We start from the raw sequence: 15,369 nt of genomic DNA on the forward strand, positions 1-15,369 counted from the left end.
ACCTCCATCGTCATAATCAAATGATTCTGTGGTCGTTTAAATTGAAGCGCATAATTTATATTCCAAATCCATAATTAATTATTTGCTAAAACGTGTCAAATTTCCATACGTTAGCGGTTTGATACCATTCCCGAAAGTATAGATCACAAAGTCACTGCCAAGTGGCGCTTTTTCGATATTTTTGGAGTCACAGTGAAGAAGGAGGCTTTAGTGAATTTTTTTAACTAATCAATCATATCATACTAATTTTTGTTATGTTACTTATGGTATCAGCTGGCAGACAGTGTTTTGTTTGGAAGGGTTATTCACGCGTTGAACGTTTACAAAAGTCGCAAGTTGCTATTTTACAAAATTATTAGCTAACTGCAATAGCACTTTATCAGTATTATTGCAGAATGATTAGATAAGATAAGATTACCGCCTCTCACTTTGTAAACAGACGGTAAGCAATGTTTATTCGTTTAAAGAAAAGGCTTGTCTTGGAAGGGGTTTTGAATTTGTACTGGTCAATCAAAATCATATGATCATGGAGAAGTATTATCGAAAGGTCATTGACCCTTTGAAAAATATCGTTTATTTTTTTGGCAGATTAATGGTATATGCATTTCGTCGAAATTTAGAAAATAAATGCATTAATTTTTCCCAATCAAAAAGTATGGATATATACAGCCTTCCTGAGCCTGTATTATTCCAAATATTTTCGTATTTCGATGCCAAAACTCTACTTCGATGTGGTTGTGTATGTAGTACGTGGTATCGAGTTAGTAGAGATGGATTCTTATGGAAAAGACTATTTTACAAGGTACTTATACTATATCCTTCAAATATTTTTATTTGCTATAACAATTGAGGATTCACCTTAGGATTTCAAACTTGACTGTTCAATACCGAAAGCACCGGGCAAGAGATCTTGGCTAGGGGAATATAGAAGACTGGCTTATAAAACACCAGTTATTGAAACTGAAACTCTAAACGAACATGCGCACCAAGTTCTGCACGTCAGCTTTTCGCACAATGGCAAAATGTTTGCTAGCAGCTCCAAAGATGGTTTTATTAAAGTGTGGAACTCAACTTATCCCGCAACGATACGTCACAGTGCAGACATGAAAGATTTCCGTTGGAACTATACTCAGTTTTCGCAATTCAACAATTCTGATACCTTACTTTTAGTTTCGGGTGTTCATTTTGGTGCGCATACAGCATCAGGTGAAATTGCAGTGTTCAATTTACAAGGTTGTTATTGAAATTTTACTTTTACAATCTTTGTAGGATTTTTTTTAATTATTATTTTTTTCTACATAGATGAATTTACGTTGCAGTGCAGAGTTCTGAATAAGCCTTATGATTTATTTGGAACATGGTATACGGACAATTACCTTTTGTCCGGTCGGCTTCATTTTCTTGGACATTTAGTGTCTTGTTCAGCTTTATGGCTTAATAAAGCTTGGCAAGAATCGGAATCTGAGAGGAAGCCTATTATTAAAAGATTATTTAGGTAAAATTTTAAATATTTTATTTAATATTCTTAATATCATATTAATTTGTTTGTTTTCAGATTTTATAATAGAAACGCTAGTTCTATTCGCACTATTATGGTGGCTAACTGCCTTTGTCCCAATGAAGAAGAAACTGAAGAGCAGTCTAGCAGTTTGACAAGAGGCTCCAGCTCTTCCGATAACCAATGGATGGGCCATTCCTCAAGCAATTCTCTCCCAGACTACGTTATAAAAGGAAATCCGGTTTCTCACAATGCATTGTCTTCCAGTCAGTGGCAGCTTACAAATACCAGAAGACGAAGGTGATTTTAAAAATTAAATGTATCTGATAATTATTAACCAATTCTTGGCAAAATTAAAGTACAGAGGCCTTTTTTTTCCCTTATGTTTTTCGGCGGATACGCTAGAGTTTGATGCGGAGATTAAATGGGAATTTTATTTTGCCCGCAATTATTTCATTTTTCAATTAAATTTAAACGTTTTGACAATTTTTGGAAGTTTATAGTTCTTTTGTTGCAATTCTTTTTGTCGTGTATTCGCCGACCCCACACTCTTTTTAATTTTTTTTCTAAATAACAGTTTTTAGTGGTAGTATGTATTGGTGCTATGCTCTTTTGCTGTGGTCTCACGGCACCACCCCAGCCCCATACTTATATTACACCGATGGGCCATCTGGAATCGTACCTACTAACATCGTAACTAGTGCAATTGTAAAGAAAACCCTTTATTCGTAGTACCCGCGATTTCAATAAATCACAGGACTAAGACAAAGTGGGGTACGTGAGAGGAAAAAGTTAAAGCAATTTTAGGGTTAAACTGTTCTTAAATATTTCAAAAGCATTTATTTATTTACATAATATGCCTAAGCTAATAGAAGCTTCTGTGGTGCTCTCTTAAAAAAAATAGATCAACAATAAATGGGACTCAAAAACACGTTGTGTGGGCTACCAACAGCGGTGTCGACGAACACACGACAAAAATAATTACAACAAAAAGGGTAAAAATTTGCAAAACTTTTAAATTAAATTTAAAAATGAAATCTTCATTTGCAGCCAAAAAAATAAATACCCACAAGGTCTACCAAACGCAAGCCAAAAAAATTAGAAAGCTTTCACCCAAAATTGGCAAAACCTAACCAATTAAATTAAAAAATTAAACATTTGTTTGCGGGAAAAAAATACCCACGCTATCTACGTCTATGTGACAAGGTCTACCAGGCGCAAGCCAAAAATAAATAAAAACAATAAGGCTGCTGTAGCTTACTTCACCCCAATTCTTATTTAGATCATCGGACTTTGTTCCTCCACCATCGTGGTCACAGGATGGAAAAGTAGAATTTGGGGCAGAAAATAAAGAGGTTATTTGGCCTTATTTTTTAAATGTTCAATTATAATTAATCTATTGTAATCTAGGCTTGTACTATGGACAGTCCAATTCGCTACAGTCAAGAATATCGTCGGGTTGAAAGGCCTGATAAATTATTGCTCAAAACTATCCCACATGAGGAAGTAGATGAAATTCAGTTTCCTTGGGAAGAAGAAAAGTCTCAATCGAGTAAGATATAAGTTTAAATTCATAGTACTTAAACTGTTACTCATTTGGTTTTTAACTCTTTAGGTGATGAAAGTCCAGAATGTGCCGAGAGTATCTCTCCCAATAGTCAAAATTATCCCTTTTCCCATTCCTTCGCCGCGTGTGCCAGTAAAAGTTTCGATAACGAGAGCGATAATGAAAGCGAAGAAGACAGTATCGAAGAGGACTTGAGTGTAGCCAAAATATTAGACCATCGAGAGAAGTTTCTAATATTTACGACAGGATCCCAAACGTATACTCCTCATCAAATTGGGTTCAAAAGGATTAAACCCTTCAAGTTGGTTTTTTTAATCAGTAAAAGTTGATGATTTTTACAAATTGTGGTATTAATTTTTAGATTCCAAGAAATGGTCAAAGAAACAGCATCATTATCGGAACGTCTTAAAGAAAGAACTAGTTCAGAGCAAAATCCTGAACAACCTAATCTTCAAGATGAAGACAACCTACAATATGATAAAGTCGATCATATTATTGACTTGCACGGACATATTATTGGCATGGGACTGTCACCCGATCATAGGTGATAGTTTTTACTATTACATGATTGGTTCCTTCATATTTACGGATGTGTTTCTTTTCAGGTATCTTTATGTCAATAGCAGACCGTGGCCTAAAAACTATGATATCGAGCATGCTCTGAGCCCGCCTCCAATTGCGCAAGAAATAGACATTCATGTTATTGATTTAGTAACATTGAAAGAAGTTGGCATCATGCTACATTCTCATAAAGCGTATACGTAGGTTTTTTCAGTCTAAATCCTATGGTTAACTTTGATCTGTTTTTCAGTTCCAATGATTAATATTTTTTTTTAGTCCCAATGATGAATGTTTCTTCATATTTTTGGATGTATCAGAGCAGTATGTAGCGAGGTACATATTTTGTTTATTGGTTATCTATAAAGCCGCAATGGCCGACTTATGCGTAGACATACAGAATCGTGGGATTGACATTGAACAGAATATTAAATTATTTTAAAAAAGTTAAAAAAAATATATAGAGATCCAGACAAATAATAAAAAAAAAAACAAAAGCAAACATTAAGAAACTATTGACTTTAGTTAAAGTTAAAATCCAAATTATTGTCAAATGGCTATTAACAAACCAAGTTTCTTCATTGCATCACGACTTATAATGCGTCTTTATTGGCTGACCACCCAATTTTTAACGCATCAAGACCCACGCTTATGTTAAGTTTCTCTTTCAGTGGTGCTGAGGATAAACATGGTTATCTATGGGACCGACATTACGGGAACTGCCTTGCAAAGTTACCTCACGGTGATGTGGTGAACTCAGTTGCCTTTAACCCTAAAGACCCTGAAATGCTCGTAACAGCTAGTGACGATTTCACCCTCAAAGTGTGGCGGTCTCGCAACCGGGTAGCCCAAATTAATGCTACTAGTTCTTTTCATATACCAGTGTCTTCAAATATAAATCCCGCAGCTTTGTGAAAAATTTTGTAGGTATAGCGTAATCATTTTCATTATCCTGCGAAACTAATACCATATGGTATGTTTATATTTGTATTAAATATATTTATTGGCCAAGACATTGACCGGGAGAAATGTTGTTTTATTGGAATTGGTAAGTTGTTTTTTTAATGGTTCCCAAAATTACGTGTAATATAATTTTGATAAACTTAAATAATATTCGTAAAAAAAACTTCTGTCCATAATAATAATTTAAATGGAACTATTTGCCTTACGATGTAATTTGTTGACGGAAGTTAAGCTATTTTGAAGTGGTTTTTTTGTGAAAATTTATCAAGTACAACTTTATATTTTATGTTAGGTTTAAAATGGCCAAAGAATTTTCATCGCAGAATGTGTGACTGAATCTTGTATTTTTTCTTTAATTGCCAATTATAATTTTCGTTACTATTTGTAAGAAAGGTGTTAGTTTTCAGTAAAAGGTTTGTTTTTAGAAGTTCAAAATGTACCTGAATGAATTAAGCTTTAAATGTAAGCTTTAGATATTTCGTAAGTTATAAAGGAGGTATTGATGAGGCTGTTTGTAAATTTCAAAACTATTGCGATGTAAAATTGGCAAATTTTCAGTGTAGCTTTGAAACTGATAAATTGGCAAAGAGTATTTTCTAATAACATTATTCTAAATGTCAGCGAGGCTTTGTATGTTTGATGGAAATAATTGAGCAAATATACTAGTATTTTTAAAATATTATCTATTTAACTTTATGATATCATGAAAGCTTATATATAAACAGAAAACGTACAAACTAAAAAGTTGCTGAAATATTTGCCTAATTTCACTATTGCAGTTCAATTTTTATACACCAGCATTTTGAAATTTTAAATGTTAACAGTATCTTATTAAATATGAAACTACGCAAATAAAGAATTTTACATTTTGCGTTAAATGTTAAAGTTATATTTCATACCTGACTCCAGAGCATGTGATCGATTTATATACAATAGTTTTTAGGTACAATGTTCCATTTTGCCACAACATATAGCAAGAAATACAAAATGACCAATGGAATTTAATGTACAGATCAAGGATAACTGTCTGACTCAACTCTTAGGGCAGAACTTGAGTGATAGAAGAATCTGCCGTATCAACTTGTTTTGTTTTGTTTCTTTTTTCAACATGGCCTCTACAATGCTCGCACTCATCATCATCACTTTCAGATGAACTTTCACCAAATGGTCGTGGCTTCTCATAAATGCAACAACCTAGAATCAGTAATTAAAACGGTGAGTTTGTTAGTGTACATTACTTTAAAACCTCTTACATTTGGATTTCTTTTTATTCATGTGTTCATTATCCACAGTGTCTTCTCTCCATATAACTTTCTTTTTCGTTTTGGGTTTTTTCAAGCGTAGCCTCACATTAGCTTCCTGTAAACATTCCTATTAACATTTTAAATATGTTGAAAATTAAACATTCATGTGTCCAAACTATTTGGGACATGAATAAAAATGATTTAGCAGACCTCAGAATTTTCCTGAAGAACCACGCTGTTTTCAGTTATAGTTTGGGCAGATTCTGCCATTATTTATGTTAAAAAATTTGTTTTTCCCTTAATTTCTATGCAAAGTCTGCATGAACCATATACTCTTACATTTTTTGCTCTTGAAGCCTAGGTAAGGTTGTTTGTTTCACAAAATTTTTATTTTAAATTCATTCAACAAAATATAAAGAATTATTTCCAAAATCTACGTTATTTCAAAATTGAAAAAAAAGTTAAACAGTTTTGATTTTAAGAGAACAAAGTTGACTGGGCTCCTCTAGTACTAAAAACCCTAAACAACGAAGTTTAAACTTTAAAGAAAGTGTAGCTGGGAGCCTGGGAGCAAAGATAATCACTGCGGCCATGGATATATCCACGGCCAACTTCGATCGCGCGTACCGCGCTTTAGCGGCCCCGTAAATCGCCTGAATTTACCGTGTATATATTTTCCCACCAGGCTTTCGCTACGACCAAAATTTAACGTTAGTCAGATAGGAAAAATCCACAAAAAACAATTATTTTTAAATAAATTTAAAAAAACATTAAATTAAACCGAATGTAGGTTAATATTTAAGTAATAGTATAATATTTTTTTCATGATTCAAATTTTTTAACGGTGTTTATAAATTTTAAAAGAGTTAAACAGAAACCAAGAACATCCTCTAGATGCTGCCAGGTACATAGTATTATTGTTTAATAATTGAAACACATGTAAATAAATAAATAGAACAAAAAGTGAAAAGAAGATTCACTGTTACTTCAGGGTAAATATATTATTTTAACATTTTTTATTAAATAATATTAAGTTAAAATATATTATAAGCGCAATAAATTATAATTTTAGGTTTCAACAAGTTTTAAGCTTTCATATTTTTAAACCTAGAATAATATTGTATATTTAGAAAGGGCCGGTTTGTAAATTTATCTGACTGAAACTTTTCCATAATAAAGGTACAAACCTGAACTGAAATCATCCTCCTTGAAATGCAGGCTGAAGACCATCTATCTTTTACCTATTTAGTTCCAAAGATGTACCTAAGCATCTTTTATCTCCAATTATATTAGTTTTAAGATTCTTACTCTTAAAACTAATTAGATTTACAGAAAATACTACCTAAGAACGGTTATAAACTCGTGAATTTGCTATATATATACTATTAATAAAGATTGGTTATTATTAAAGATTTATAAATTTTAAGAGAGACATTATTTACGCGTCAAAACGCTCTAAACACCTCTACAGCCTTCAAAACTATGTATTCTAATATGGCGCCATCGCGTAAACGCGTCTCTTTTTCTTCATTTAATATTTATATGGTAATATTTTTTTTTTAATTATGAATTATACATAAATATATTGCGAAAAGATAGTTTAACTTACTATACCTTGTTTTTTCTAAATAGGAAAGTGGAAAACCGAAGAAAAAACATTTTTCCGCGATTTCACTTGTATTCCCCGCCTTTGGTGATAGTAGGTTTTTGGTCGTATGTAGCGCCCCTATCGGGATTATTCATAAACGCAAATTAACATTATATGCGAAGTGATTGACGGGGCCGCTAAAGCGCGGTACGCGTGATCGAAGTTGGCCGTGATATAGACCATAGATATATGAAATATTATAGATCGACAATTCTACGACAGACAGCTAGCAGACAACGTGTATTTTCTGGATGCGCTACTTTATAGCGCCATCTTTTGACCAAAAGCCAAAAAAATGACACTTAACTTCAACTCCACATCGACGATGCGTACCACCAGGGAGTACTCCCTGGTACTGGTACCACGTCTTATTCTCCTTCCCCTATCAGGCACTGTGCGTCGAACAGCGCTTCAGAAGCGGGTTCTTAAAGCGGTACATTAAGGTCATAAATTATGGTTTTTGTTTTATTTTGTGTATGGTGTAATTCTATCATTTTGCTGTATTCTTCCGGTTTTTTTGTTCTTTTTCAAATTCGGAGCTTGGTGTGAAGGCCCACCGCTATATACACCAAAAACTTCCCCCCTCTACGTAACTCTAGGGCTATCAACATTATTAGGCCTAAGCTACAGCGGGGGTCGGAATGAAGTACAGCGTTCTTTTTTTCCAAATACTAATTTTTGTCACCGATAGATGGCACTATTACACAGCGCATCCAGAAAATATGGGTCTTAAACATAGATATAGGAAACGTATATAAAGGTCTAGATAAAATATTTCAAAGGGAGTGAATACGGAGGTGACAGCTAGCAGAAACGCGTAATATCTGCAGGCTATCCTTATAAGGCGCTATCTATCGGTAAGAAAGCTCGTGCTATCGTCGCGAGAACCATTGTCTAATGCTTAAAAATTATACTAAAAGTCACCAACAGATGGTGTCTAAAGACTACGGCCTGCGGAAAGGTCAAGCACTTCGTACTAAAATGCTAAGAGAGCTCGCGCTTTTGGTCACGTGCCTTCCTCGGTGTCTGCTAGGTGTCAATTCCGTATTTTATGTTAGGCTTAGACGCCCCGAAATTTATCTAGACCTTTATATACATTTCTTATATCTATGGTCTTAAATCTGCTAGCTGTATCTCCCGTGTTCTCCCCACGGAGTCGTGTGCAGCGTAAGCAGGGTTGCCAGTTGGGCGAAAAGTCGCCCAATTTGGGCTACTTTCAAACCGATTGGAGACAAAAAATGCTTGGGCGATTTGGGCGATTTGGGCGATTTTTGGGCTCCTTTCAGTAAATCTATTTTTTAGGCTCACCCGTGCTATTTTCAAAATTTTTCGAACACATGTTTGTTTTTCTGGTTTTTTTGATATAAGATAACAAAGATAAGAAAGTGACCAAGTCAAAAGTGTAAATGTGTAATGTTTAAATCGACAATTACGGTCAACAAGCCATTTAAATGTTGTTAGGAAGTTAGATAAAATTTATCCCGAACATGTACTAATAAATGGCCCCGAGTGTTGAACGATTTGCCATTAGATTTTTTTAACTGCACGAAAGTCAACTTCGATTGCTCAATAGTTCTTTTTATAAAATAACCTTGGCCATATTGTTGAAATGTTGCCTCCCCGCTTCAGCTGTGGATCCGTTTTCTATCCCACTAAAGAGCTTATGAACTCATTCTTAGGCATTGGCTGAATATTCCAGGGCAACATTTCAACAAGTTGGGCAAGCGTAAAGCCCCATTTTCATGCTCGCTGGTAGCGGGTAAAAATCGTCAAAATCCGCTTCAGCTACACACTTTTTGACTTTCCGCATCGATCTGTTTCAAACAGATATTTTAGCTTTATTTTCACGCTTGCGAGTGGCGGAAGCGAATTTTGATGATTTTTACCCGCTACCAGCGACCATGAAAATGGGGCTTAAAGACATTTTATAAAATCAACTATTCTCTAGTCTGGGAAAATAAAACAAATGCAAGTGAATTTTGGATAGACCGAGGAGGATAGGAAGGGAGGCGAAGTAGGAATTATAAACGCGCCAGCATCCTTGTAAGAAGCTTAGCGCGCGCTCGGCGGAAAAATTTCGGTAAAATGGCGGCAACACGTAGCGTAGCGGCCGCAATATTGTCACCATTTTTCCGAAATTTTCCCGCCGAGCGCGCGCTAAGCTTCTTACATGGATGCTGGCTGTTCATCCCTCCCACTTCGCCTCCCTTCCACTTCGCCTCCCTTCCTATCCTCCTTGGATAGACGTATACCGTTTTCAAGATGCCTCTGGAGAGCACATAATGAGGGAATTAGCTGAAGGTGCAATTAAGCTTTTAAGTTTACCAATTTCTAACGCACAAGTAGAACGAGTTTTCTCCCAAGTGAACTTGACGAAAACTGATCTTAGAAACCGAATGAATCTCGATTTATTGTCTAGTATATTATATTTTAAATTCGGACTAGCGCGAATAAACATATAATGTTCGGAATTTGTGCCTCCAACTGATCTTTTAAACGCATTCAACCAATCAATGTATAACCAATTAGTATAATGTAACTTCTACATTTTTTAATAAAATGGTTGGTTTGATTTAAAAATTTAGTTTAAGTGAGGTTGTACCATTTGGTTATTAATGTTTTACTTTGGCTGACAAATTGGGCTATTTAAGAAAGACAGAATTTATTTTGGGCGACAAATTGGGCTACTTTGAAATAACGTTTGGGCGACTTTCTCAAAAACGACCTGGCAACGCTGAGCGTAAGGACGGTATCTATCTTATTTCCGAAACGAGTCTAGATGGCGCAAAGGCGCTAGCCTCTCCCAGGTTGTGCCCCACTGCCTGTGATCTAGCATCTGCTACAGACAAATTAAAAAGTCAAAAGAACGCTTTTTCTTAAATAATCTTATCGAAATATAAACAAACGATGCAAAAATTATATTAAAATGCAAGTATCATTATATATAAAGTCAAATTTACGAATAACGATGAGGGAAAACTAATAGAGTCTGCGAACCAAGGGGGGCGTAGCGATAGTTTTAGGTCTCGAATATTGAAAATCAAAGTAACTAGAATCAGATAAACAGTAAAACCATTGAGTTGGGAATATTAATCTAGAGATCCAATCAAATCTGCTCCCCGCGAAACAAGTTTTTGAAAATTACGAATGTGTCGTCTCCTTTAAAATGACGAGAAAACGTTATCATATGACCCGTGGCGCCATCCATTATTTTTGAAAAACAAAATCTTTTTGCCGGAAAACGCGTCTTATTTGAACGAACCATCGAGAGATAGACGGCGCCACGGGTAGAATGATAACGTTTTCTCGTCATTTCGGCTGCCCCATGGCAAAACCTTATAACCAACAAATTTTTGAAAAATTAGATTTTTACGCATCAGTATTACTTAGGCATTCACAAGAGTACTGTAAAAGTTTGAGGTAAAAGTCACAAATATTTAAAAATTTATGACTTAAAAAATGGTTTTGGATTTTATAATTTTCGCATTAAAAACCTCGTTAAAATCTCATAACTTAGCTTTTGAAAAAGTCGAATATCTCCAAATTACGTTCGTGTCGGTTAAAAGGTTTTGCCATGGGACAGCCGATTTGGAAGCAGACGACGGTATTCTTATTTTTAAAAACTTGTTTCGCGAAATACTGAAATCCGACGTTTCGATTGGACCTCTAGATTAATATTCCCAACTCAATGAGTAAAACCAATTAATCTGCCACAATTTGTGGTGTCCAATCGAACAAAATAGCCGGGAGTAGTGGCTCACTCCTGTAATCCCAGGCGTCCGGGAGGCAGAGTTTGTGGAAGGCCGTGTGAGGACGACTACCAATCCCCCAACGGGTGGTCGGGATACTTCCGCCACGGGTGTCCCCACCCCTGTCCCCACGTATCCCCCCGTTGGCGTGGCCGTTACACATATCTCACCCTGATTAATCAGTTATTGTGTGTGTGCTGGTGTCTAAGGCATCGGGTCGACACCGATGTTTGTGTATCTCAAAAAAAAAAAAATCGAACAAAATATTTAGTTAAGTTTCAGAATTTTTAAGAGACTACCGCTCAAAAAGAGTTAACTTTTAATAGTTTATATCTCTTAAGAAAAATACTCGTAGAGTTAAAGTGGGGCTGGTCCATCACTTATGTCTTCTGCAAAGAGCAACTCTTTGCGTCGGCTGATACTGAAATTTTTGTAGTGATTGTCAGTATGTTCTTGTCTGTCGTTAATGAGTAATTCCGGAATGGAATACTCTAATTAAAAGTTAATATAATTAAATAATAAGTATTAACAACGTAAATTAGTTTTTCTAGGTTTGTTTTTGTTCGATCTTGATGTAATTATGTAAGTCATCTTTTCCTACCTTTCTTTTGGCTGGTGACTCAAAACCAAAGGGTATTTGTGATTGTGCATTGGCAAACACATTTTAATATCTGAAAAAAATCAGTTTTGTTACCGTTTTTAGATATTGTGAAAAATGACAGAATGCTTGGATGAAGATGGGTTTAAAATTGTATTATCAAAACGAAGAAAGTGTGGAAGACCTCAAAGAGTGAAACAAAAGATTGCATCAATGGGTCAGGTTCATAATGAACCAATTTCAGTAGACCCCAAGTTTGTAATGCAAACTCTTAACGCACAAAAGCATGAGCTTTGTTCATCAAATTTTTGTACAACAGCTCTGTCAACTATTGTGTCCAATTGCAATGGTCTAAAAGACATTGTATGCTATGGTTTAGGTAATTTTAGTTTGTGTAAAAACTCATCATATCAGCTATCGTTACTTTTAATACTGCAGAAAGAATTGAATTGCAATGTTTCAATTTTTGATCCTGTATTTTACGAACCTGAGAAAGAAATGTTACGAGAATTAGGCTTTAGCATTAGTAAAAATGATGAGTGTCATCGTAAAGTTGAAGTTAATACCTTATTTTACATGATACATTGTGGAAAACCTTTGTACAATAATATTTTATACGCAAATTGGAATGCAGAATCCCTTTCAAAAGTGATGATACTTGGAAATAGTTTCCAACACATGCAACTAGTAAATACCAAACAGTTGCTTTCAACTAAACTAAAATATATTAATGCAATTTTGCCACATATAATTGAATTTAAATTAATGAATACTTTTATGTATGAAGACATTTTTAATAATACATCTTTACATTTATTTAATGCAGAAGAACTTCTGAATTTTAATTCAAATTTGTGGTGTTTATGTGATGAACCAGAGTACGACTCTGATGACGAGATTATACGAAATGTATCTATTTTGAAAATTTAAAATTTGGTTATTTATTAAAATAAAGAGGTATATCCAATGTCAAATATTGTTATTAAAAATTCCTTTTAACAGATGCTGATTTTGAGAATTTGCCAATACCAATATCTAACCGATTATTACTGATACCAATTCTAACAGAGAATCCATACTTCTACTTGGAATGCTTAAAGTGGTAGATTTTCGACTCGATGTGGCTGACGGTTTTTTTAATGTCATTATGTTAACTTAACAAAAATACGTGAGATGTGATTTTTTTCTCTCGTAGGCGGGGCCAAAGCCTTCAGAGTGACTTCACCTTACGCTATACAGCAGGATAAGCATTCCAGGTAGAGGTAATAATAATAGTAATCAGCTAGGCTAATACCCAAGGCACCACCTGCCTAAGTCATCGAGCGACTTTTAAAGCCTTCAATTCAGGTGGCCGGGTAACCAATATCTATGATAAAATACGCGAAAAAGTAGATTAGTCCATAATAAAAGGGGAAAATATAGCTAAATCCTAAACAAATTTGAAGAAATTTAAAAAACTTACTAATTACTCGTAAACAAAAAACGTGAAACTCGGATCAAATAGATCTTCGAGTAATAATTAAAAATAAATATAGCCAGAAACATATCTAACCGATTATTACTGATATCTAAACAATTTTTTTGCGATACTGATATATTCCAATAAATTAGGAAAGCCAGACCGTCTGTAAGAGGTCAAGGTTAGTGGCGCCATCTTTCTTGTTTTTGAGAATATAGATTTTAAAATATCGATATCGGGTAAAATCGGTAATTTAGACGCGAACCGATTTATCGGAAAAATCGTGGTACCGGTAAGGTAACCCATACCGATATCAAATCGGTTTCGGTCCATCACTACTAAAAATCAATTTCGAAGGGGGACCCGTTCACAAATTACCTGATGCATATTATTTCGACAACCCTCCTCTCCTCATAACAAAAGGTAACAATTAGAGAAATAAAACCCTCCAAATTGGGTCACAAATAATCGGACCCCTCATCAATCATAATAATTATTAAATGAGAAAAACAAGTATTAAATTAAAATAATTGATAATTTAGGGGCTGTTATAAATTACTATGTGACGTAACTTACGTCAGTGGCCCCCTAACCCCTTATTGCGTTTCGTAATTTGTGAACAACGTTCTATTGAGTGGGTGTTTTTAAGTTGAAGTCATAGATGTCACTAGTGTCTCCATAACTCGACGGAGGAAAATTTAATTCAAGCGTTGTTGAGAACTCGGGGTGTTGCTAGCTAATAGTACTGGTCGATACTACGCTGAAAAATATTACCTGGACATTGTAGGAAGCTGGCCATTTTTGGTGTATAACAAACAAAATAATATCAGATGTGGATAATATTATTATCCACATCTGATAATAATATGAATCTGCCAACGCTGCATTTTTTTTGGTCGGCTGAGAATGTTTTTGCCTAGCAGTGTTGTTTCAAGATTCAAGACCTGTAACAGGGCGGCTCGCCAAATCTTCGAATAGTCGAATTATTACCCATAGATATAGGAAACGTATATAAAGGTCTAGATAAAATATTTCAAAGGGAGTGACTACGAAGGTGACAGCTAGCAGAAACGCGTAATATCTGCAGGCTATCCTTATAAGGCGCTATCTATCGGTAAGAAAGCTCGTGATATCTTCGCGAGAGCCATTGTCTCCTGCTTAAAAATTATACTTAAAGTCACCAACAGATGGTGTCTATAGACTACGGCCTGCGGTAAGGTCAAACGCTTAGTACTAAAATGCTAAGAGAGCTCGCGCTCTTGGCAAGGAGGATTAATCCTCCTTGCTCTTGGTCACGTGCCTTCCTCGGTGTCTGCTAGGTGTCAATTCCGTATTTTATGTTAGGCTTAGACGCCCCGAAATTTATCTAGACCTTTATATACATTTCTTATATCTATGCTATTACCAATAATGAAAGGAAAAAATGGCGTATGCTTGCGTCGCCAGATTTTTTTCCTCAACTATTCGGTGGCTTTTTAGACCGTTGTTTTGAATTATTGACTAAGACTATAAAAAACCGTTTAGGCGCAAAATTTAATTCAAGATCCAGTTTTAAACTTGGGGTATCTCAGAACTTAGGTTTAATGGGGTAGTTGGTGCTAGGGACCTCTTGTTCTTTATTGGTTTTCTCGCAATATTCATAATTGGAAGGGCCCCAAACTAATGGATTCTCATTAGCCTGCAGTGATGGTATGTACAGTATAGAAGGTATTTTCCCTCCCTGGCATCGAAAAAGTCGTTAAGGGTCACTAAAAATGATAGCGCCCATCTCAGCATTTTTTCCCTCTCTGTCTCTCTTCTAACCCTAATTCAAGTAATTGAGCGTCTCCTAACTTAGTTATTAGGATTACACAGCAATTTTTCCAGCTTTCGTTTCTCCCTTTTTACTTGGATTTACAACCTTTCTCTTAAGCTATAGTAGTCTATTTATAGATATGATATTGTGCTTAGGATATATAGCGCCATCTGCCTTACTATCCGTCGAGTAATATGTGAAGAAATAGTAGACGACTTTTCCAGGTCGTGTATGAACACTGAGCAGACGACTGTTTTTCGGTTGAACTTTCAGATAATTTTGAACGAGCA

At 35.2% G+C, this 15,369-nt stretch overlaps 3 protein-coding genes across 7 annotated transcripts; 2 read left to right on the forward strand and 1 right to left on the reverse strand.

Moving 5' to 3' along the window:
* The first annotated feature begins 265 nt into the window (after positions 1-265).
* On the forward strand, positions 266-5,334 carry Fbw5 (F-box and WD repeat domain containing 5). 2 transcript variants are annotated; one of them, XM_090174742.1, is made up of 12 exons: positions 266-442; positions 589-802; positions 864-1,233; positions 1,303-1,495; positions 1,556-1,798; positions 2,781-2,853; positions 2,909-3,050; positions 3,114-3,366; positions 3,427-3,609; positions 3,671-3,826; positions 3,903-3,959; positions 4,295-5,334. In XM_090174742.1, the coding sequence occupies exons 2-12, from the start codon at positions 593-595 to the stop codon at positions 4,536-4,538; spliced, it is 2,124 nt and encodes a 707-aa protein (XP_090030868.1). In that variant the 5' UTR covers positions 266-442; positions 589-592; the 3' UTR covers positions 4,539-5,334. The 2 variants fall into 2 exon arrangements, with proteins under 2 accessions (XP_090030868.1, XP_090030867.1); XM_090174741.1 differs by lacking the exon at positions 266-442 and having other exon boundaries at positions 497-802.
* Positions 5,335-5,415: 81 nt separating this feature from the next.
* Positions 5,416-6,298, reverse strand: LOC149944195 (E3 ubiquitin-protein ligase PPP1R11). 2 transcript variants are annotated; one of them, XM_090174743.1, is made up of 3 exons: positions 6,041-6,298; positions 5,840-5,957; positions 5,416-5,780 (listed from the first exon to the last, which is right to left on the reverse strand). In XM_090174743.1, exons 1-3 carry the CDS (start codon positions 6,098-6,100, stop codon positions 5,626-5,628), a joined length of 333 nt encoding a protein of 110 aa, XP_090030869.1. In that variant the 5' UTR covers positions 6,101-6,298; the 3' UTR covers positions 5,416-5,625. The 2 variants fall into 2 exon arrangements, with proteins under 2 accessions (XP_090030869.1, XP_090030870.1); XM_090174744.1 differs by having other exon boundaries at positions 5,840-5,945; positions 6,041-6,295.
* A 5,300-nt stretch (positions 6,299-11,598) lies between these two features.
* On the forward strand, positions 11,599-12,775 carry LOC149944196 (SRR1-like protein). 3 transcript variants are annotated; one of them, XM_090175291.1, is made up of 2 exons: positions 11,599-11,809; positions 11,931-12,775. In XM_090175291.1, the coding sequence occupies exon 2, from the start codon at positions 11,943-11,945 to the stop codon at positions 12,753-12,755; it is 813 nt and encodes a 270-aa protein (XP_090031417.1). In that variant the 5' UTR covers positions 11,599-11,809; positions 11,931-11,942; the 3' UTR covers positions 12,756-12,775. The 3 variants fall into 3 exon arrangements, with proteins under 3 accessions (XP_090031417.1, XP_090031416.1, XP_090031418.1); XM_090175290.1 differs by having other exon boundaries at positions 11,599-11,778; XM_090175292.1 differs by having other exon boundaries at positions 11,599-11,728.
* The last annotated feature ends 2,594 nt before the right edge of the window (positions 12,776-15,369 follow it).

Source organism: Leiobunum rupestre, chromosome 5 (assembly GCF_980474605.1).
Source record: "Leiobunum rupestre chromosome 5, qqLeiRupe1.1.hap1, whole genome shotgun sequence".
Taxonomy (NCBI): domain Eukaryota; kingdom Metazoa; phylum Arthropoda; class Arachnida; order Opiliones; family Sclerosomatidae; genus Leiobunum; species Leiobunum rupestre.

Bases quoted from the DNA above. Each gene is read 5' to 3' on its own strand.
- Fbw5 (XM_090174741.1), top strand. From the start codon at position 521: ATGATCATGGAGAAGTATTATCGAAAGGTCATTGACCCTTTGAAAAAT. The intron at 803-863 runs GTACTTATACTA...GATTCACCTTAG, and splicing joins GGAAAAGACTATTTTACAAG to GATTTCAAACTTGACTGTTC. The intron at 1,234-1,302 runs GTTGTTATTGAA...TTTTCTACATAG, and splicing joins TGCAGTGTTCAATTTACAAG to ATGAATTTACGTTGCAGTGC.
- LOC149944195 (XM_090174743.1), bottom strand. From the start codon at position 6,100: ATGGCAGAATCTGCCCAAACTATAACTGAAAACAGCGTGGTTCTTCAG. The intron at 5,958-6,040 runs GTCTGCTAAATC...AAATGTTAATAG, and splicing joins TTCTTCAGGAAAATTCTGAG to GAATGTTTACAGGAAGCTAA. The intron at 5,781-5,839 runs GTAAGAGGTTTT...TACTGATTCTAG, and splicing joins GAATAAAAAGAAATCCAAAT to GTTGTTGCATTTATGAGAAG.
- LOC149944196 (XM_090175291.1), top strand. From the start codon at position 11,943: ATGACAGAATGCTTGGATGAAGATGGGTTTAAAATTGTATTATCAAAA.